This window comes from Parasteatoda tepidariorum, chromosome 12, assembly GCF_982258835.1.
Source record: "Parasteatoda tepidariorum strain Cologne lab strain chromosome 12, Ptep-v5.0, whole genome shotgun sequence".
NCBI lineage: Eukaryota > Metazoa > Arthropoda > Arachnida > Araneae > Theridiidae > Parasteatoda > Parasteatoda tepidariorum.
The window spans coordinates 37,223,570-37,246,775 of NC_141766.1; the positions used below are offsets into that span (position 1 = coordinate 37,223,570).

Consider the following 23,206-nt stretch of genomic DNA (forward strand, 5'->3'; position numbering starts at 1 on the left):
ATTACTAGTCAAATAACCATTTATGCGATTGTTCGGAGATTTACAGTTCATTATGAAGCGGAGACACCAAGCTATAATTCTTTTTAACTTAACGTATGCTGAAACATTGTAAATGATCGGAAAGTCAATAGGAGTTGTTTCAATCAAGCACGATGTCTTTTTGCGTTCTTCTTTGAGAGCGTCTGTTGAGAGAGGGATTTCCTCCAAATGCGATATTTCACCACTTTTCATCCAAGACGGACCCGACCACCACAAGTCTGATGAGGAAAGTTCTTGAGGATCCAAGCCAAGGGAAATGAGATCTGCGGGATTGTTATGAGTGGAAATATGTCTCCACTGGTAGTTCTCAGTCAAGGTTTGGATCTTGGAGACTCGGTTTCCAACAAAGGTTTTAAGCTGGTGGGCTGGCGTTTTAATCCATGCAAGTGCGATGGTTGAGTCTGTATGCAAAATGACTTCGTCAATGTCCATTTTAAGAGAATTATAAACCTTTCTTACAAGTTGAGAAAGAAGTAAGCAAGCTGATAGTTCTAAACGTGGTATAGAAATTACTTTAATGGGTGCAACACGAGATTTGCTTGCAATAATATGGCAAGTGTTTGATTCAGCTAGGCCTGGGCAATACATGTAAACCACAGCTCCATACGCTAATTCCGAGGCATCAGCGTAACCCATTAAAACAGTTTTCGTGAAAAAGTCAGTTAAAATGTATCTATTAATGCGAATAGTTTCTATATGTTGCATAGAAGATGCAAAATTAAGCCACTGACCTGCGATTTGTGGTGGAAGGGGATCGTCCCACGACAGTTTATGTACCCACAATTTTTGGAGAAACATCTTTGCTTTCGTGATGACCGGTTGCAAAAGGCCTAATGGGTCATACAGTCTTGCTATAAAACTCAGTACTTCACGCTTAGTGAATTTGGTGGTCATTTCTGGGATGGATACTTTAAACGTAAATTGATCTTCAATTGAATTCCACCTTACACCCAAAGTTTTGACACTCGCATCAACTTCTGATGCAAAATCATGCTCTGCTGGGTCACCTACAGGTAAACTGTTCCTTAACTCCCTTGAATTAGAGTTCCACTTATGAAGAGACATTCCACAAGTTGATAGAATATCGTTCAGCTGTTGTTGCACTTTCTGAGCACCTTCTAAACTTTGAGCACCTGAAACGATATCGTCCATATAAATATCTTCCAAAAGAACTAATGATGCCAGTGGAAATTGTAATTCATCTTTAGCCAACTGCTTGAGAGTTCTGATTGCGAGAAATGGAGCGCAAGCAGTTCCGTAAGTGACTGTCTTGAGTCTGAATGTTACCGGTTTTGCGTACTCTGAATCTTTCCACACAATTCTTAGAAGATCAAGCTGCGATGGATCTATTTTGATTTGTCGAAACATCTTTTGGATATCTGCCGTGAAAGCATATTTATGTTTACGAAATCGAGTCATGATTTCGAAAATGTCCTCGACCACGTCCCCCTTCAAAATGACATCATTCAAGCTCACACCCGTTGAGGTACTTGATGAAGCGTTGAACACAACACGTAACTTAGTGGTTGCCTTCTCTGGACGATAAACACCGTGATGTGGGAGGTAATAGGTAATTTGATTACCGGAATTGCTTTCATTATCATCATATTTTTCCATATGATTCATGTCTAAGTACTCCTGCATAAATGATTTGTATAAATCTTGCATTTCTTGATTTCTGGATAATCTTTTCCATAGTTGATTCAGACGTCGCACAGCTAAGTCCTTGGACTCTCCTAAACGCTCAACGTCCTTAACTGGCATCTCTACGATGAATCGTCCATGCTCATCTCTGCGATAAGTATTCTGAAAATGTGATTCACAATACTTTTCTTCTTCACTCTGAATTTTTATTTTATAGTCTATATCCTCTATTTTCCAGAATTTTTCTAAGCAGTCTTCGACTTCTGTTTGAGTGGTTATGAAACCGCAGTGAATTTCTGGAGTGCGGGTATTTATTGCTCCAGTTGCAATGTATCCAAAAACAGTATTGCGAAACACCAAATCACTGTTTGCAACGCGGATATCTCCAGCCTTGATAATTTCGAAAAATACCTCCGCGCCTAAAAGCATATCTATTCTTCCAGTTACCGCAAAATTAGGATCTGCTAATTGTTGCGGAATTTCTAACTTATCTACTTTGAAGGATGTAACAGGAAGAAAATCGGTAATTTTGGATACCACTAAAAAATCAAGAGTTTTCAAAAAAGAACTATTACCATTACAAATTGTAGCTTGTATTTTTGATCTTATTGTAGTTTCGTTTCCGCCCAAACTCGAAACCCGATAATTTATTTTTTCTTGCGGTACTCCTAATTTATTAGCGAAATTAGCTGTACAAATATTCGACATGCTGCCTGAATCTAATATCGCCCTACATTGCATATAAGATCCATTTAAAGGATTTAAAACCCAAATTAAAACAGTCGGAAGAAGCCCTGTTTTATTTTTCGAATTAATGCAAGATAAAGAAGCAGAAACAATTTCATTATTTTGTTGATGAATATTAAATACCGCTGCTTCGGGATTGAGGTCATGACCGTGAGAAGAAGAAGCCAAAACCGCAGAGTTGTTTATAGTTTCGCGTTCTTTATGGAGTAGTGTATTATGCTTTGAGTGGCATATGTAGCATAAATGTTTCGATTTGCAATTCAATAACTTGTGTTGACTGCTTAGACAATTTAAACACAATTTATGTTTTGATACCAGCTCACTTCTCTGATGACTATTCAATTTCAAAAAAGAATCGCACTTAAAGATAGGATGATTCATTTTACACAAAATGCATGATTGAGTTACACTTTTATTAATTAGAAATGTTTTCGTTTTTGGATTTCTCTCTTGACTTAACTTAAATCTTAAAGGAGTGGTTTTGCTAACATTTTCTAATATTTGAGCTCGTTTTTCCAAAAATGAAAATAAATCATCTAATTTAGGAACATCGTTTGAGCTAATATTTAATTCATACTGCCTTCGAGTTTCCCTATCCAATTTTTGAAGTACTATATTTAAAACAAAAATATCAGAAAGATCATTGCGATTATACTCCAAAATTTTTAATGCTCTTATATTTTTCTTTACACAATCAATTAAATTACGTAAGTCTTTAGCCGACTCATGCGTTAATTTTTCAATATCTAATATTGATTTAACGTGAGATTCTACTATTAACCTTTTGTTTTCGTATCTTTCTTCTAAAGCTGTATATAATGAAGTGAATGTATCATCTAATGTAATAAGATTTTTAGCTTCTCCGATTAAAGCTGAATTTAAATAGTGTAGTTTTTGTGCATTTGTCAACTGATTATTGGATGTAATAACATTATTGAATTGCAATTTGAAAGTACTCCATTCTTCACATTTACCCGAAAATTTCGGTAGCGGAATTTCTGGTAATTTTATGCTAACACTATTGTTTACAAAGCTTGAGGCCGTTAATTTCACTTGATTAACTGATTGTAAATAGGTTAAGCAATTTTTAATTTTGCACTTAGCACTAATGATTTTTTCGTTGTATTCTTCGCTAGTGCTAATTTCAGTTTCGAATTCTGCTGGAACCGAAATTAAATTTTCAATTTCAGAATTTAATGATGTCAAAATACTCTCCTTTTGACTTAATTGCTCAAATATTTCATTTAGTTCTGTTATTTCTTTAGTGTCACTTTGTATTATAGTATCTGCTTTTGTTATTAGTTTTGTAGCGCTAGTTCTGATTGTAGCGCGTTTCTTTCTACATTTCTCGATGTTATCCATTATTTATTAAATGAAATTATGCGGTAAATAAATGATGAAAATTAGCCTACCTTTCACTAATTCTATGGCTGGAGATATGCTGCGTTATTTCTGATGCGATGCGTGGTCAGTCCAATAATGAATGCGGGATTTTTATTGTAAATTTGCGATATACTGGATCTTTATCCTCCTGATCGTTCGGACCAGTGTTTGGCCGATAGCTTGCGGGTGTATAAAAAATCAAACGTGGACTGTAAACTATTTATTTTGCGGGTGCGCTGGTAGCGCTGCGGAGCGTGTATGCTCTTTTGTTGTTTCACATCAACTGGCTCTTGGCTGATAACAATGACGCCAAGAAGCCAACGGGCGTAGCAACATACCGGCTTCAACAACAGCAATGGACAAAACTACAAAGAATCATTATATTGACTTGTAAAATAACATTCTTGCAACAATTCCTGTACTGATATTTATTCTTTGTATGTAAAATTTCATAAGGTTACGAATTTTTTTAAGCTTTATTATTGATATTACCCTATAAAATAAAATAAGAAAATTTACAATAAAAAATGCAGTTTTGCTTAACTAGTGTATATAGAAATTTATATTTTTAGTCAATTTTATAAAGTGTTATATGAACAGCTTTTACTTAAATATTTAAAAAACGAATTAAGAATAAATTAACTAAATAACTTGAAATTCAATATGAGCACTATTTAAAGAGTTTTAACGTACATTAAAAAGTTTTAAGTACGTTTTTAACAATATTCCATTGATAGAACAGCAGTGTTTAGCAAAAACTTTTTTTTTACTTAATTTCAAAGAAATAGAGAAATAAAACGGGAATTATATAAATAATATCTATTAAACAGCAGTTATTTTTCTAATCGAACATTATTGAAAAAATACTCAATTATTTTTTTAAATTTAAAAATATCATTAATATACTTAAAAGATAAATATGACTTTTTACTAGCATGTATATCAAGGAAATTGTACTTTGAATTCAGAAATGAGGCAATTTAAAATGCACATGCATTTTTTAAAATAAAAAACTTAGACGGTAGCTGCAAACGTATCAGGGAAATAAAAGAAATCACAGGAAACAGGAAGGAAAAATTATCAATCACGAGAATCTATTCAGCTCCATTTCATTGAACATTCCTTTGATGTTATATTTCAACTATATCATTGTGAAAAAGTTAAGGACAAAAAAGAATGAAACATAACCTGACAGTAATTATCTTATCAGAACGAAAGAATTGCTTGATATTTCAGAGAAAAGTGTAAGATTGCATGAAGTTCAACAACGACTTTCAGAAAAGTGAAGCACGAAACACAATTCATCCATCAAACTGTCTTGAACCTCCTAGACCACCTAGACCGATAATCACCCCCTTTAACCACAAATTGAAGCAGAAGGGGGAAAGCATACCTTTTGTCCGACCCTCCACACTTTAGCTAGCATCTTTCTAAAATGAGTCTGCCACTTGAAGTAAGAAACTAAGAGAGAGGGGAAACGCCAAGACGGTTAATAGAACCAAAAGCTGACATGTTTATTAATCTGGGTTTGCTTCAGAGATTGCAAAGTTAATGCAGTTCTTAGAATTGCTTTATGTAGATCTTCTATTGTGTATATAACTATACCATATGCTTCGTTTAACAAATATGAATTTTCATTTAAATAAAAAATAATGATGTAGGCAATAAGCATCTTATTTGAATTATGAACAAAAAACATTTTGCTAACCTTTTTGACAGACTTTTTTCATTTTAGTAGCTGGTATACAATCCTTTGTTTGTGTTGAACATTGATCACTCTCTAAAAATAAACCAAATTAATTTTTAATAATTTATAAGATATCATGAATAAGTATTTATATCACAATAAGTATAATATTTATATCATGATAAATATAGTATAACATCGTCAATAAGTGAAATACTAATCATGAAAAAGTATTTCACTATTTGATTTATATGTACAGTAATAGATATTTATAATGATAAATATAATTATGATGCACACCTTAAAACCTAAGGCTTTGTGGTGCTATATATACATAATTTTAAATATCATAAAACTCCCTTATAAAATATCATGGCAATAATATACTGGTATATATTTAATAACAGAACCAAAAGCTGACATGTTTATGAATCTAGGTTTACTTCAGAGATTGCAAAGTTAATGCAGTTCTTAGAATTGTGTTATGTAGATCTTCTACTGTATATAAAACAATACCATCTGCTTAGTTTAACAAATAAAAATTAATGATGTAGATAAAAGCATCTTATTTGCATAATGAACAAATAACTTTTTGCTTACCTTCTCGACTAACTTTTTTCATTTTAGTAGCTGGAATACAATCCTTTCTTGGTGTCTCACATTGACCACTCTCTAAAAATAAGCGAATTTAATTTTTTAATAATGTATAAGATGTCATGAAAAAGTATTTATATCATGATAAGTATGGCATAATATCATGAATAATATAAATACTAATCATGAATAAGTATTTCATTATTTGATTTATATGTATAGTGATATTTATAATGTTAGATATTTATAATGCAAACCTTGAAACCTGGGGCTAAGTGGTGCATTATGTACATTATTTTACATATCAAAAAATTAGAAATTATATTAAAAAATCAGCACAAAAATATGGTAAAAATATGGATTTATTGTTCTGTAAGGGATAAAAAAATAAAATTTTAAGAAAAGTATTTTGTGAAACTACTGTTTTTCCTAAAGTTGAATTTGTGAAACTACAGTTTTTCCTCAAGTTGAATTTGTGAAGGTACCACTAAACGGTAGTAAATTCGGCGTGGACAGACCCCTGTTACAGAACCAAAAGCTGACATATTTATGAATCCGGGTTTGCTTCAGAGATTGCAAAGATAATGCAGTTTTTAGAATTGCCTTATGCAGATTTTTACTGTATATAAAACAATACCATGTGATTAGTTTAACAAAAAAAAATATTGATGCATCCCACTTGAATTATGAACAAAACACATTTTGCTTACCTTTTTGACTAACTTTTTTCTTTTTAGTAGGTGGTATACAATCTTTTCTTGTTGTTGAACATTGACCACTCTCTAAAAATAAACCAATTTAATTTTTAATAATGCATAAGATATCATGAACAGGTATTTATATCATGAAAAGTATAATATTTATATCATAACTATAGTATAATATTTATATCATAAGTATAGTATAATATCATGAATAAGTGAAATACTAATCATGAATAAGTCTTTCACTATTTGATTTATATGTATAGTGATAGATATTTATAATGCAAACCATAAAACCTGTGGCTTTGCATTGTGTTATGTACATAATTTTGCATATTATAAATCTTACCCATTAAAACATGGCAATAATATTTTGCTGAACACTTAATAGAACCAAAAGCTGACATGTTTATTAATCTCGGTTTGCTTCAGAGATTGCAAAGTTAATGCAGTTTTGAGAATTGTGTTATGTAGATCTTCTACTGTATATAAAACAATACCATATGCTTAGATTAACAAATAAAAAATAATGATGTAGATAATAAGCATCCTATTTGCGTTATGAAAAAAAAACATTTTGCATACCTTTTTGACTAACTTTTTTCATTTTAGTAGCTGGTATACAATCCTTTCTTGCTGTTGAACTACTCTCTAAAACTAAACCCAATTTAATTTTTAACAATGTATAAGATATCATGAAAAAGTGTTTATATCATGATAACAATAATATTTACATCATAAGTATAGTATAATATCATGAATAATTGAAATACTAATCAAGAATAAGTATTTCACTATTTGATTTACATGTATAATGATAGATATTTATAATGATAAATGCAATTATAATGCAAACCTTTAAAACTGGGGCTTTACGGTGAGTTATATACATAATTTTACATATCATAAAACTTCCTTTTAAAAAAACATGGCAATAATATACTGGTATACACTTAATAATAGAACAGAAAGCTGACCTGTTTATGAATCTGGGTTTGCTTCATAGATTGCAAAGTTAAAGTCGTTTTTCAAATTGCCTTATGTAGATCTTCTATTGTGTATATAACTATACCACATGCATAGTTTAACAAATATCAATTTTCATTTAAATAAAAAATAATTCTGTAGATAATAAGCATCTTATCCGAATTATGAAGAAAGAACATTTCGCTAACCTCTTAGAGTAACTTTTTTTATTTTAGCAGCTGGTATGCAATCTTTTCTTGTTGTTGACAATTGACCACTCTCTAAAAATAAACCAATTTAATTTTTAACAATGCATAATATATCATGAATAGGTATTTATATCATGAAAAGTATAATATTTATATCATAAGCATAGTATAATATTTAGATCATAAGTAGAGTATAATATTTAGATCATAAGTATAGTATAATACCATGAATGAGTGAAATACTAATCATGAATAAGTATTTCACTATTTGATTTATGTGTATAGTGATAGTTATTTATAAGGGAAACCTTAAAACCTGGGGCTTTGCATCGTGTTACGCACATAATTTTACAAATCATAAATCTTACCCATTAAACATGGCAATAATATTTTGGTATACACTTAACGCTCCTGGCGTCAAGCCTTTTACATCACGGGCATGATTTCTATATGAAAAGCGGCTTGCCCATGTATGCACGGGTTCACGTTCTAGCTCTGGAGAGGCGATCACGTCTTTTTCTGAACTAGAATATTTCCTTCCCCCTCAACCTCCTACTGCTCACAAATTGAGAGGCGTATAAGCTGTCATCGTAAATCACTCACTGTTGTGCTAGAATATTTCTGTTTGAATAGATGTGAATAGTTTGCGCTCTTTTTCATGTTTGAACCCCAATCAACCAAAAATTTACCTTTAAAAAACAGATTACATTTTTATTTTCTCCAACACTTTTGAAAGATTGAATTTTTTTTAAAAAAAATATTTATTGCTTAATTTATTATACTAAATCTTTGAATAAATAAAATCGTTTCGTACTTTTAAATTTCAATTAATTTTCGAAAAAGCATTTTTCATTTTAGAGTAAATTGCAGGAAATTATTTTTGTCTAAATACAAATGCAATATTTCATGAACTTATTAATGAATTTTCAATATTACTAGTTGTCCATAGTATTTAACAAATTTATTTAAATTAGTTAATTTTTTTAAGTATTATGTTGCTTACAAAAAAAATTAAAAATTTTTTATCTGGCAAATGAAGTTAACTCGTTAAACACTCCCTCCTCATTCTGTAATGTTAGACTTTCTCGTCATTTTTCTAAAAATCTCATCACTCAAAACACTAGTTTTATTTGCACTTTAGTTTAATGATATTAAAGCATTTTCATGGATAGAGAAAAAATCGAAATTCTTTTCATTAGTAAATACATTTCTCATACATGTGAATATATAAATGCAGCATATTTCAGTAATAATAAATAAGTTTAATAATAAACTCAAATTTCCGTAATAAATAATAATAAAAAAGTATACAAGCTGTTAAAACTCCAAATAACTAAGTGAGTTATAATAAACTAAATATTTTTTTCAAGTCCACAAAATAACTTATAGTAAAAAAGTATGCTATGTTTTTTCGTCTCATTCTTGTATGCAATTAAATGTTTGTGAAAATTTAATTCTGATAAAATACAATATTTACTGATTATTTTTTGGTTTTGACATTTAAATGTTATCTAAACTTTATATAGTACATAGTCTAAACTTTACATAGTACATAGTAAAAAATTCATAAAGGCTTTTTTTGTTTCCACTCCCTGAAAATATTTCTACAGGTGCCTTTAGACTTTGTTTCTAGTGTTTTGTAACTAAAATTTCAGATTCTAGAAGGATAAAGTTACATATGTATTTATCTATTTAATTTCAGTGATAGAAGTGAAATAATTTATGCAAGTAAGTAATTTGAATATTTTTCAATTTTCTTCACTGTCTCAGTTATTACAAAAAATAAAAATTTAAAAATTCAAGATATAATTTCATTTTAATATTTTTGGAAGTGAATGACTTAGTTATATAGTAGAAAAAAAAGTTAAGGTAAATTTTCAATTCAATTCAAACGTAAATTTAAATGAGCAATTATGTAGTGTGATTTTCTTAATTTACAATTTCAGAATATAAATAATGAATGATAATTGTGAAATTACAAATGGCTTAAATTACACATTTTAATATATATATATATTACAAACTAACAAATTAAATTAAGATTTTGATAAAATAAGCTCATTTTTTTGAAAAAAAATTAAGACTACATTTTAAAATTAAAGACTTGAAAATTATTAATGATATAAAATTTGTTTGAAAACCCATTGTATGAAGAAAAGAAAAAAATATCAATTAATGTTGTCATATATTATTACTTCTAAAATAAACTTGAAAAAAATCAGCAGAACATAAGATATACTTTGGAGAAAGAGGGAGGAAAATGGATGGTAGCAGAGTTCGCTAAAATAATTTTATTTAGTATTTCTGTATTGCTATGTAAATAATGCATGGAATGACATTATAAAACTATTGTTCTATGTTTTACTGCCTCACAGCAATACAGAAAATTAAGTAAAATTAAATCGCTGAATTATTCTACTACCATCCAAATCCTCCTCTTGTACTCGAAAAATAAAGAGCAAAGCAAGATAATATCAGAAAATACAAAATCTAATATTATATAGCGTTAAAAACAATTACAGTGAACGCAAGATAATATTAGTTTGCATAGAATCTAATATTATATAATGCAGAGCAAACAGCAACCTCCTGTATCTTTCTAATATTAGAAGTTGTGCAAGATAACGTTAGATTTTACCGATTTTTTGATGTTAGCTAATATGCCCTAATGGTGCTACTAGGGAGATTTATTATTTTTTCTCTTCATGTTTTTAATTCTAAAAGATAAAATATAGTTACTTACTTCAAGAGAAAAAAATTCCAAATAAAAAAAATAAGAGTCTGATTTTTTTTTCTCTTATCAATAAAAATTTCTTAAAAAAAAAATATTAGGTCAGATTAATTGCCGAATTTCGGGTCCTGCCGGATTCCTTGATGACGGATTAGAGGTCCCATACTGTATGCTTAATTCAACAAATAAAAAATAATGATGTAGATAATAAGCATCCTATTTGCATTATGAACAAAAACATTTTGCTAACCTTCTAGACGAACTTTTTTCAATTTAGTAGGTGGTATACAATCTTTTCTTGTTGTTGAACATTGACCACTCTCTAAAAAAAAACCAATTTAATTTTTAATACTGCATAGTACAATATTTATATCATAAGTATAGTATAATATTTATATCATAAGCATAGTATAATATTATGAATAAGTGAAATACTAATCATGAATAAGTATTTCACTATTTGATTTATATGTATAGTGATAGATATTTATAATGCAAACATTGAAACCTGGGGCTTTGCATCGTGTTACGCACATAATTTTAAATATCATATAACTTCTTTATGAAAAATCATGGCAATAATATACTGGTATATACTTAATAACAGAACCAGAAGCTGACATGCTTATGAATCTAGGTTTGCTTCAGAGATTGCAAAGTTAATGCAGTTCTTAAAATTGTGTTATGTAGATCTTCTACTGTATATGAAACAATACCAAATGCTTAGTTTCACAAATAAAAAATAAAGATGTAGATAATAAGCATCCTATTTGCATTATGAACAAAAAACATTTTGCTTACCTTTTTGAATAACTTTTTTCATTTTAGTAGCTGGTATACAATCCTTTCTTGGTGTTGCACATTGACCACTCTCTAAAAGCAAAACGAATTTAATTTTTAATAATGCATAAGATATCATGATATAAATACTTTTTCATGGCAAGTATGGTATAATATCATGAATAATTTAAACACTAATCATGAATAAGCATTTCACTATTTGATTTATATGTATAGTGATAGATATTTATACTGATAGATATTTATAATGCAAACCTTAAAACCTGGGGCTTAGTGGTGCATTATGTACGTAATTTTACATTTCATAAAACTTCCTTATAAAAAATCATGGCAATAATATACTGGTATGCATTTCATAATACAAGGGTCTGTCTAGGCTTTTCTGAGAGGTACCTATTTTGTGAAAATTTAAACATAATTTGTGAAAAATTAAAAATTATATTAAAAAATCAACACAAAAATGTGGTAAAAATACAGATTTATTGTTTCTTAAGGGTTGAAAATATAAAATATTAAGAAAAAGTATTTTGTGAAACTACTGTTTTTCCTAAAGTTGAATTTGTTAAACTACAGTTTTTCCTAAAGTTGAATTTGTGAAACTACAGTTCTTCCTAAAGTTGAATTTGTGAAACTACAGTTCTTCCTAAAGTTGAATTTGTGAAGGTACGCGGCTAAACGGTAGTAAATTCGGCCTGCACAGATCCCTGTAATAGAACCAAAAGCTGACATGCTTATGAATCGGGGTTTGCTTCCAAAATTGCAAAGATAATGCAGTTTTTAGAATTGCCTTATGCAGTTCTTCTACTGTATATAAAACAATACCATATGCTTAGTTTAACAAATAAAAAATATTGATGTAGATAATAAGCATCCTACTTGAATTATGAAGAAAAAACAATTTGCTGACCTTTTTGACTAACTTTTTTCATTTTAGTAGGTGGTATACAATCTTTGCTTGTTGTTGAACATTGACCACTCTCTAAAAATAAACCAATTTAATTTTAATAATGCATAAGATATCATGAATAAGTATTTATATCACAATAAGTATAATATTTATATCATGATAAATATAGTATAACACCGTCAATAACTGAAATACTAATCATGAATAAGTATTTCACTATTTGATTTGTATGTACAGTAATTGATATTTATAATGATAAATTTAATTATGATGCAAACCTTAAAACCTGGGGCTTTGCGTTGCATTATATACGGATTTTAAATATCATAAAACTTCTTTATAAAAAATCATGGCAGTAATATACTGGTATATACTTAATAACAGAACCAAAAGCTGACATGTTAATGAATCTAGGTTTGCTTCAGATATTGCAAAGTTCTAAGAATTAAGTTATGTAGATCTTTTATTGTATATAAAACAATACCATATAGTATAGGACCCAAAATCCGGCACTCACGGCACAGACGAAATTCCGTCTTTCAGAATTTGCCGAATTTCGGATCTCTTCTGGAAATTCCAATATGGCGCCTATATTATTACAATAATTCAATTATGCTGTTAATTTCAGAAAAACCAATAAATTTAGCTAAGTTTGAATTGTATATTATGATGGGGTGAATTTACAACTATCCCATCATTTAAAATTTCATTAATTAAAATAATAAATTTCATTAACTAAAATAATAATCTATATGATATAGTCAAGAAGAAATAATCCAAAAAAGAGATAATTCAAGATGAAATAATCAGAATCCTCCCAAAAAGAAATAATCGTTTCTTCTTCGGGGCGAGATCATTGTTCTCGTTTTTTCTTTTACATAACATTTTGTTTTAACAAAAGTCGCTCACCTAGCTAAAAAAAAAAAAAAACTAACAAGGAACTACAAAAAAAGTAACAATTAATGATAAGAAACTAACAATGAATATCTACAAAAAAGAAGCAAATAACTAATAACGATTAAAAAAAAAACAAGTTAACAAGTAACAAAAAAAGTAACAGTTAATAACTAATAAAAAGATAAACAAATCGAATTTAAAAAAAGGCAGAAAAAGGGATAGAATTCATTTTGTACACCAAGGGAGAAAGAAGTTTGAATGTCAAAAGGGTGTGGCTAATTTATGGTCAAACAGGAGAGGGAAATGTGGAGACAAACCAGTAAAGCACTTGCAAAGCTGTCAAGATTGATCGATCAGTTGATTGATCGATCAGTTTCTCCCAACTTGCATTTCTTTATTCTGTTCATTGGAAATGCAGATGTTACAACTTTAAAATATGTGAATTGTTAGAGAATTCTCTTTCTTCATGATTTTTTCAACCATGAATTGATGATTTTGAATTCTCATAGTATCTTTTTACATTGATGTTCTTTTACATTAATCGAATTTTAAAATAAGCAATGGAAGAAAATAAGCAATTGTTTATATAACACTTTTCACCATTTTTCTTGTTGGCTTGCCACAAAGAGTTTTGCAGTTTGAATTTAAAAAAAAAAAATAGCTTAGGTGTGTTAATGAGAAAAACTCTTTTTGTTAATCTCCTTTCCATTATGTTACTTTTTGTGTGGCTCTACCGAGATTTTTTGATGCAAGTATCGTTTTCGGACTTTACTCATTGATAAAGAATATTACAATTTTTTAAAAACATTTTCAATTTAAATAATATAAGTTTCAAATAAATAAAATTGTTTAATAATTTTAAATTTGTTTTTTTCATTGTAAAACTAATTTTCTTTTACAATTGCAGATACAGCTCTTCATCTTCAAGAAAATGACTTAAGTCAGTTAATATTATGAATTGTGATCATTATTGTTCCCACATAGTAGTTGACTTCTCTGTTAACTTATTGTCTAGCTATAAATAATAAGTAATGTAATTAGTTCAAAATATGCTTGCAAAATAACGTTTGCTAACTAATTCGCCTGTGACAAAGTTTTTCTGCAACAATGAAAAAGATAAAAATAATTGTGTGTAAACAAATTAGCCAAGTTGAAACAATTAGAAAATTAATGATCTGCTACTTTTAGCTCAGTTTAAACGATTACATTTTAGAATGTTTAACGTTCAATACAAACAATATTGTTACCGTATTAAAATTTCACGTCTAAAATATTGTAAAAAAAAAAATTAAACATTTTTATTTAAATTTCTTGGGGATATTTCAGTATCGGGTCCTGCTGGATTAGGGGTCCAATACTGTATGCTTAATTTAACAAATAAAAAATAATGATGTATATAATAAACATCCTATTTGCATTATCAACAAAAAACATTTTGCTTACCTTTTTGACTAACTTTTTTCAATTTATTAGGTGGTATACAATCTTTTCTTGTTGTTGAACATTGACCACTCTCTAAAAAAACACCGATTTAATTTTTAATACTGCATAGTATAATATTTATATCATAAGTATAGCATAATATTTATATCATAAGTATAGTATAATATTATGAAGAAGTGAAATACTAATCATGAATAAGTATTTCACTATTTGATTTATATGTATAGTAACAGATATTTATAATGCAAACCTTGAAACCTGGGGCTTTGCGTAGCATTATATACATAATATCAAATATCATAAAACTTCCTTATAAAAAATCATGGCAATAATATACTGGTATGTACTTAATAACAGAACCAGAAGCTGACATGCTTATGAATCTAGGTTTGCTTCAGAGATTGCAAAGTTAATGCAGTTCTTAAAATTGTGTTATGAAGATCTTCTACTGTATATGAAACAATACCATATGCTTAGTTTAACAAATAAAAAATAATGAAGATAATAAGCATCCTATTTGCATTATGAACAAAAAACATTTTGCTTACCTTTTTGACTAACTTTTTTCATTTCAGTAGCTGGTATACAATCCTTTCTTGGTGTTGCACATTGACCACTCTCTAAAAATAAACGAATTTAATTTTTAATAATGTATAAGATGTCATGAAAAAGTATTTATATCATGATGAGTATAGTGTAATATCATGAATAATTTAAATAATAATCATGAATAAGTATTTCACTATTTGATTTATATAAATAGTGATAGATATTTATAACGCAAACCTTGAAACCTGGGGCTTTGCGTTGCATTATATACCTAATTTTAAATATCATAATTCTTCCTTATAAAAAATCAAGGCAATAATATACTTGCTTGTACTTAATAACAGAACCAGAAGCTGACATGCTTATGAATCTAGGTTTGCTTCAGAGATTGCAAAGTTAATGCAGTTTGTAGGGGAAGTCTTGGTTTATTTGTATTTCCACCAATTCACATAAATAATGAAAGACTAGAAATTATCTAACTCTAAATATTTATTGAAAAGGACAAAACACATAAAAATAAAACAAGAATAAAAAAATACAAGAATTTGGAAGAGAGGGTTTTGGGCTCAAATTAAACGTCCGTGCTTAACGGTGGTTCCTGGCTGACTGTCTTAGTTCACCGCCAGAGGCGCTGTAGTGGGGGGGTGGGAAGAGGAGAGCTTGTTACACTCCCCCTCTGGTTCGGATTAAACGTCTCGTTGAGGGACCAGCACTTTTTCGTTTTTGGCTTCTTCTGAGGGGGGGAAAGAGGAGAGCTTGTTACACTCCCCCTCTGGTTCCGATTAAATGTCTCGTTGAGGGACCAGCACTTTTTCGTTTTTGGCTTCTTCTGAGGGTCATCAAGGTTTTTGGGTCAGGATCAAGAGTTTTTGGTCTGCCTCGTTTACGTAAAGGTGCCAATAGCACTGCATTTTCATTAGAACATTTTTTCAATGCAGATACATGATACTGTCCTAACGGTTCATTTGGCTTATCAACGTGGGCCACTTCATACGATGTTGGGGACCTTTGGGTGAGGATTATGTACGGTCCATCTCTCTTTGGCATGAACTTGACCGACTTTGATTTTGCAGCATTGCTCTTAGGATGCAAAGTAACCCATACTTTATCACCAGGTGCGTACTGTGGTGATTTTTGACGCTTTTGATCTGCGTAGGTCTTTCTCTGATCTTGTTTGGATTAAACTTTATCTCGGATGTCGTTAGAGATATTGGCTAATCTTTTTAGGTAGGAAGTGATCTCGGGCACGAAATTATCGTTGTTGACGATGGCACGAAAATCACTCGTAACGTCATCTATGGTTCTCATTTCTCGTCCAAATATGAGAAATGATGCTGTTTCGCCAGTTGTTTCACATTTCGTACTGTTCATGGCGAATCTAATCATAGGAAGTTTTTCAGCCCAGGAAGTGTGATCTTGTCCCACAAGGATTGCAAGACGTGGCTTCAGGTCACGATTTTTGTGCTCTACAGGATTCGCCTGTGGGTGATATACTGGTGTGAGGTTCTGATCTATTTTCAAAAGGAAACACAATTGCTGCATGACAGCACAGACGAACTGAGTTCTGCTATCACTTATTATTCTTCGAGGAATCCCATAGCGAAGAAAGATCTCTTCCACAAGAGCAGTGGCGCATTCTTTAGCAGTGGCTGTAGTGAGAGAAAATAATTCTACCCACTTAGTTGAGCAATCTTCCACTATAAAAACCCAGGATTTACCCTCTTTAGTTGTGGGTAAAGGTCCAAAGAGATCTATTGCTAAGGTTTCAAATCGTTGGCAGTATATTGGTGTCTGCAGAAGTCCACAAGGTTTCTGATTACTGGCTTTGTATCTGGCGCATTCAACACAGCTCTTAACATAGTCAGCTATGAAGGATCTCATACCAGTCCAAAAGTATCGTTGATTTATTCTATTTAATGTTCCCTCTACTCCGTAGTGTCCAGCACTTGGAGCGTCATGGTGTAATTTTAAAATTTGAGCTCTTTCATGCAACGGTACTACCAACTGTGCTTCTTCAGCATCTGAAGCAGGAGAATATCGGAATAATACGCCTTGATTCATTATATATCCTCTTTGTGTCCAATTGGAATAGTCTACTCCTTTTTCTGGATCTTCAAAACATGTAATTATTTTCTTAAGTTCTTCATCTTTCATTTGCTCCTCTCTTATTTCGTTAGGTGTTTTCTTAGGGAAGTCTACGGAAATAGTGGAAGCATTGCAGAATACTTCATCAGTTTGACATATGGGTCTTGAAAGCATGTCTGCCACATAGTTCGATTTCCCGGGGAGGTATTCTATCTTAAGATTGAACTCTTGCAGCTGCAAGGCCCATCTCGCCAGTCTTCCAGATGGAGATTTTAAACTCATGAGCCACTTGAGGGGTTGATGATCGGACGAAATGATGTCTTCGGTAACTTCCACGTATCCTCGGAATTTTTGAAGTGCCCAAATGACAGCAAGGGCCTCGCGCTCTGTTGTCGAGTAATTCCGTTCCGCAGAACTCAGCAATCTGTTTGCGTATTCAACAGGATGTTCTTGAGTTCCCTGTTTTTGCAAAAGGACAGCACCCAAAGCGTAGTTACTAGCGTCTGTCCGTATGAGGAATGGTTTAGTTTCATCCGCTTGCTTTAGAATTGGAGGAGAAATCAAGCTTTGTTTCAGTTCTTCAAATGCTTTTTGCTGTTCAACACCTCATTCCCAAGAGGCATTTTTCTTTGTCAAATTGGTAAGTGGTCTGGCAACTTCGGAAAAACCAGGAATAAATTTTCGATACCATGAACATGTTTGTATAAACGACTGAACTTGTTTCACGTTTCTTGGAGAAGGCATGGAGGTGATGGCATTTACTTTATCTGGGTCTGTTTCAATTCCCTCAGATGTTATCCAAAGTCCAAGATACTTTACTTTAGAACATGCAAATTTAAATTTCTTTCTGTTTGCACTAAGTCGAAATTTGTCAAGACGGTCGAAGACATCTTTCAGATCTTGGATATGTTGTTCAAAGGTAGGTGACAACACAAACAGATCATCTAGGTAAACTAGCAGTTTTACTAAAGGAAGTCCATTGCGGAAACGATCCATCAAGCGTTGGAAAGTTGCTACAGCGTTTTGTAAACCAAAAGGCATTCTTTTGAATCGGAAAGAGCCAGAAGAACAGATGAATGCTGTTTTATCTCTGTCAGCTGGGTTAACTTCTACCTGATGATAGCTAGCTGTTAAGTCAATGGTTGACATATATTTACATGTCTTTGCATCATGCCATAAATCATCCATTCTGGGTAATGGATATGTATTGGGTAAAGTTTTCTCATTTAGTTTTCGATAGTCCACACAGAGTCTATAACCGTTCGGTTTTGGAACTAAAACTACGGGTGCGGCGTAAGGTGACTCGCACTCTTCAATTATATCCTTCTCTAGCAAATCATCAATTTGTCTTTTCAATTCTTCTTTCTTAGAAGGAGGTAATCTGTACGGGGGAACAGATACAGGAGGATGATCACCAGTATTGATGTAATGCTTTGCGTATGAAGTAGCATCTCCCCCTGGTTCGAAGATTCTTTCATACTGTTTCAACAGGGTGTTGAGTTTGTTTTTTTCTTCACTTGACAGTTGTTGACTTTCTTCCTCTCTCAGTTGACAAGTATTGGATTCAGCACATAGCGTATTCTTGATATCACACAAATTGGCTTCTTCAGCAAAATTAAATTTTCGTCGGGGAAAATCGTTAAAGAACCATCAGCAATTTTTTAGATCAAGGACGATACCAGCATCTTGAAGAAAATCTGTACCAAGGAGAGTACAATTTTCTTCAGCATGGGGTAATGCAATTAAGTTTGTTTTAAAGACTCTTCCTTCAAGTCCTATATCTACCAAAGTAGTGAAGGCTTTCACTTGTCGTTTCTCTCCGTCAGCAAGTGTCATAGTGAGTCAGGTCTCTTGAAAGTCTGCACCTTCCTGTTTGAGAACTTGATACACCCGTTCTCCAGCAATACAATGGCTTGCTCCACTGTCAGCACATGCAGTACCCAAGAGTCCATTTACTGCTATACTCAATATAGCTAGTTGTGATGATTCGTCTACACATGACTGGAAGAGGACGTTTCCAACACTGGGAGAAGAGTTCGTACTAGATGGATTGCATTTAGGACAGCGAGATTTGATAATGCCAGGTTCACCACATCCGTAGCACCTTCTACCAGTTCTGCTCTCTTCAAATCTGTCATTGCTTACTTTATGATGTTGATCATCATACATAAAATCATTTCTTTGCGGAATTCTTTCATAATTAGAAAAGTCCTGCTTGTTATGACTTTGAACTCCAGTATCTCGCCTATTTTCTTGTCTGAAAGAATGCATGTTATATTTCTGGTCATATTGTACCCTGGAACTACGCGAATACTTGTTTGGGTTATAAAGTCTTTGTGATTCTGTTTGTTTCAAATTAAGCTTCTTTCTGTATTTGTTTTCTGCAAATCTTTTTTGTTCATACGAAGATTTTCTTACGCATCCATTTTCTCAATTAAATCTTCAGGCGTTTTCCATTCACATCAGACATCTAAGAAGTGCTCTTTAGATTCTGGAGGAATTCTTTTCTTCACTTGATCAACGATCAGCCAGTTTTTTAATTCATCAAAAGTTTTAATGTCTAATTCCATTAACCAATTTTCGAAAAAAGTTTGGAGTTCAAAATGAAAATCTTTCCAAGTTTTCTCAGGTGTTTTTCTGTGAGTGGCATACAACTGTCGAAGCTTTTCTGCACTTAGCTTAAATCTTTTAAGAAGCATTTCTTTGATATAGTCAAAATCTTGGGCTTTATCTTCTGCTTCTCTTGCGATGAGTTGCGCAATATCGTTTGGCAGGACACCAAGTAAATAAGCTACCCAATTCTCTTTGTCTACTTTTAAAAATTTCAATTGGCGTTGAAATAAGTTGAGATATAAAACCATATCGTCCTCTTTGGGATTGAATTCAGGTAGTAATTTCTTTAATTGTAAGTTGACAGGACAACTACTAGTTAAACCAGATGATGGTTGTATGAATTTTTGTGCTTCAATTTGCAAACGTAATTTTTCCAGCTCAAAATTCTGTTCTTGTTCCTTTTCTTTCAATATTCGATTTTGTTCTTCTTCTTTTTCTCTATTTAATTTTTCGCTTCTTTCTCTTTCGACTCTGTCATCAATAATATTTTGTAGCACATTGAGGCAAAATTCTTCATCATATACTTCATTTTCTGTGATAAGTTTCTTAATTTGAATGACTTTAGCATCGGGGGGAACCTTGAGACCCATTTCTTTAGCTAATACACATAAATCGACCTTTTTTCCCTTTCCTAAAAATGTCATTGTAGCAGATTGTGAAAGCACCACTTAATAGATATTGTTTAATACCCCCAATATTCTTAAAATGTCACTGATAATGAAATGTTACTTATTATTTAATATAAAATGTTTCTAATTATAGATACAATATCACACAATATTACTTGAGATAATTTGAACCAGTTAATATAATCAATGGGAAATGAAAACATACGATGTGTTAATTATAGAGCAAGTAGTGGTAATGTGAATTATAACTATCAGTACATCAACAAAATTCCCATATAAAACATTAATATTGTAAATAAATCAATATTTTGAACAATAAACATTATACTGTATAAACACTATACAGACATTTTACTTTTATTTTTCTGGATAAAATTCTATTAAACCAAGATAAAAAAAAAATTCCCAAAATACACTAATCTTCATTTATCAAAATTATCCACCTTTGTTACTAAAGTGTATTCAATATAGAAACATACATATAAAACACATAGCAATAGAAAAAAAAATTCTTCCCTTTTCTTTTTTTAAAAAAAAGTAGTAACAAATAGAAATTGTAATAATAACTTAAGTTACATGAATGAATTAAAAAGAAGCAACATATTCTTAAATTTCTTTTCCTCTTTCTCAGTTTTGATTTTTTTTCTTTTAAATAACAGGTTTTATTATAACCTTAGCTAAATTCAATTCATATCTGTAATTGATATCAATGAAAATAAAACAAAATACAGCATAACAACAACTAAAACATAAGTTCTTTATAATCATTAGCATAAGTTTCAGTTTCGGTTTACAAACACTCTCATTTTACCATGAAAAGAAATTCGTCTGTGGTTTTGGCGCCACAGAAAGCAATAAAGAAACAATCGTGTCTGATTCACAGACGCGCAAGTATTAATCGAAAGTGATATTCATAAAATAATATTCAAATGGATGAATAATTTTAAACACACTTCTTAAATGAGAAAAAAAAATCAATGCTTAAATATTTTAGAATGCAGCTTTTTTAACTTTATATATTCATTTTGAAACATAAAAAGATAGCTAACTCTCATGATATATTTCTCTACCATATTCTTAGTTTATAAAAATTATTTTTAGAATGAATGATTCAAAATATTTATAATATATTTGAACTTAACACACAGAATTACTATACAACTACTACTATATAACTTTTCACTAAGTTTCAAATCAATAGATAATAAATATTAATATTTTACTCAAGTAAACCGTACTATTATAAAAATTGTACTTATCAATGTTGAGCGGGAAAGGGTTTTCCCGGTTTTCCTCGTCTAGCTGGGGTCAGCTGGGAAAACGGAAATACTGAATCAAAATTTAGGAAATCGAGGTAGGGGATGACCTCATTAAATTCCACAAATTGAACTGGATGTTCATTCACTTTCTGAAAAAAAAATTTGAGCCAGCAAGGAACCGTTAGTTTGGTCACGAGTTGGGCGTCATTTTGTAGGGGAAGTCTTGGTCTATTTGTATTTCTACCAATTCTCATAAATAATGAAAGACTAGAAATTATCTAACTCTAAATATTTATTGAAAAGGACAAAACACATAAAAATAAAACAAGAATAAAAAAATACAAGAATTTGGAAGAGGGGGTTTTGGGCTTGAATTAAACGTCTGTGATTAACGGCGGTTCCTGGCAGACTGTCTTAGTTCACCGCCATAGGCGCTGTAGTGGGGGGAAAGAGGAGAGCTTGTTACAAGTTCTTAAAATTGTGTTATGTAGATCTTCTACTGTATATGAAACAATATCATATGATTAATTTAACAAATAAAAAATAATGATGAAGATAATAAGCATCCTATTTGCATTATGAACAAAAAACATTTTGCTTACCTTTTTGACTAACTTTTTTCATTTCAGTAGCTGGTATACAATCCTTTCTTGGTGTTGTACATTGACCACTCTCTAAAAATAAACGAATTTAATTTTTAATAATGTATAAGATGTCATGAAAAAGTATTTATATCATGATAAGTATGGTATAATATCATGAATAATTTAAATACTAATCATGAATAAGCATTTCACTATTTGATTTATATGTATAGTGAGAGATATTTATAGTGATAGATATTTATAATGCAAACCTTGAAACCTGGGGCTTAGTGGTGCATTATGTATGTAATTTTACATTTCATAAAACTTCCTTATAAAAAATCATGGCAATAATATACTGGTATGCACTTCATAATACAAGGGTCTGTCTAAGCATTTCTGAGAGGTACCTCTTTTGCGAAAATTTAAACATAATTTGTGAAAAATTAAAAAATATATTAAAAAATCAACACAAAAATATGGATTTATTGTTTCTTAAGGGATAAAAAAATAAAATTTTAAGAAAAAGTATTTTGTGAAGTTGAATTTGTGAAACTACAGTTTTTCCTCAAGTTGAATTTGTAAAGGTACGGCTAAGCGGTAGTAAATTCAGCCTGGAAAGACTCCTGTAATAGAACCAAAAGCTGACATGTTTATGAATCTGGGTTTGCTTCAGAGATTGCAAAGATAATGCAGTCTTTAGAATTGTCTTATGCAGATCTTCTACTGTATATA

General features: G+C 30.9%; 1 protein-coding gene across 21 annotated transcripts in view; it reads right to left on the reverse strand.

Moving 5' to 3' along the window:
* LOC107437513 (uncharacterized) overlaps positions 1-23,206 on the reverse strand; it is a 171,602-nt gene that overhangs the window by 74,816 nt on the left and 73,580 nt on the right. For 10 of the 21 annotated variants that reach the window (XR_015430729.1, XM_087155689.1, XM_087155690.1 and 7 more), the window contains 11 exons: positions 22,490-22,561; positions 15,301-15,372; positions 14,753-14,824; positions 12,413-12,484; positions 11,506-11,577; positions 10,955-11,026; positions 7,974-8,045; positions 7,384-7,455; positions 6,805-6,876; positions 6,101-6,172; positions 5,522-5,593 (listed from right to left, as the gene is read on the reverse strand). Coding sequence is in view for 20 of the 21 variants with exons in the window: in XM_087155689.1 (XP_087011815.1) it covers positions 5,522-5,593; positions 6,101-6,172; positions 6,805-6,876; positions 7,384-7,455; positions 7,974-8,045; positions 10,955-11,026; positions 11,506-11,577; positions 12,413-12,484; positions 14,753-14,824; positions 15,301-15,372; positions 22,490-22,561 (792 nt within the window). In the remaining variant the exon portion in view is untranslated. The remainder of the gene's footprint in view (positions 1-5,521; positions 5,594-6,100; positions 6,173-6,804; positions 6,877-7,383; positions 7,456-7,973; positions 8,046-10,954; positions 11,027-11,505; positions 11,578-12,412; positions 12,485-14,752; positions 14,825-15,300; positions 15,373-22,489; positions 22,562-23,206) is intronic. The other 11 variants (XM_087155671.1, XM_087155674.1, XM_087155676.1 and 8 more) reach the window with 11 other exon arrangements.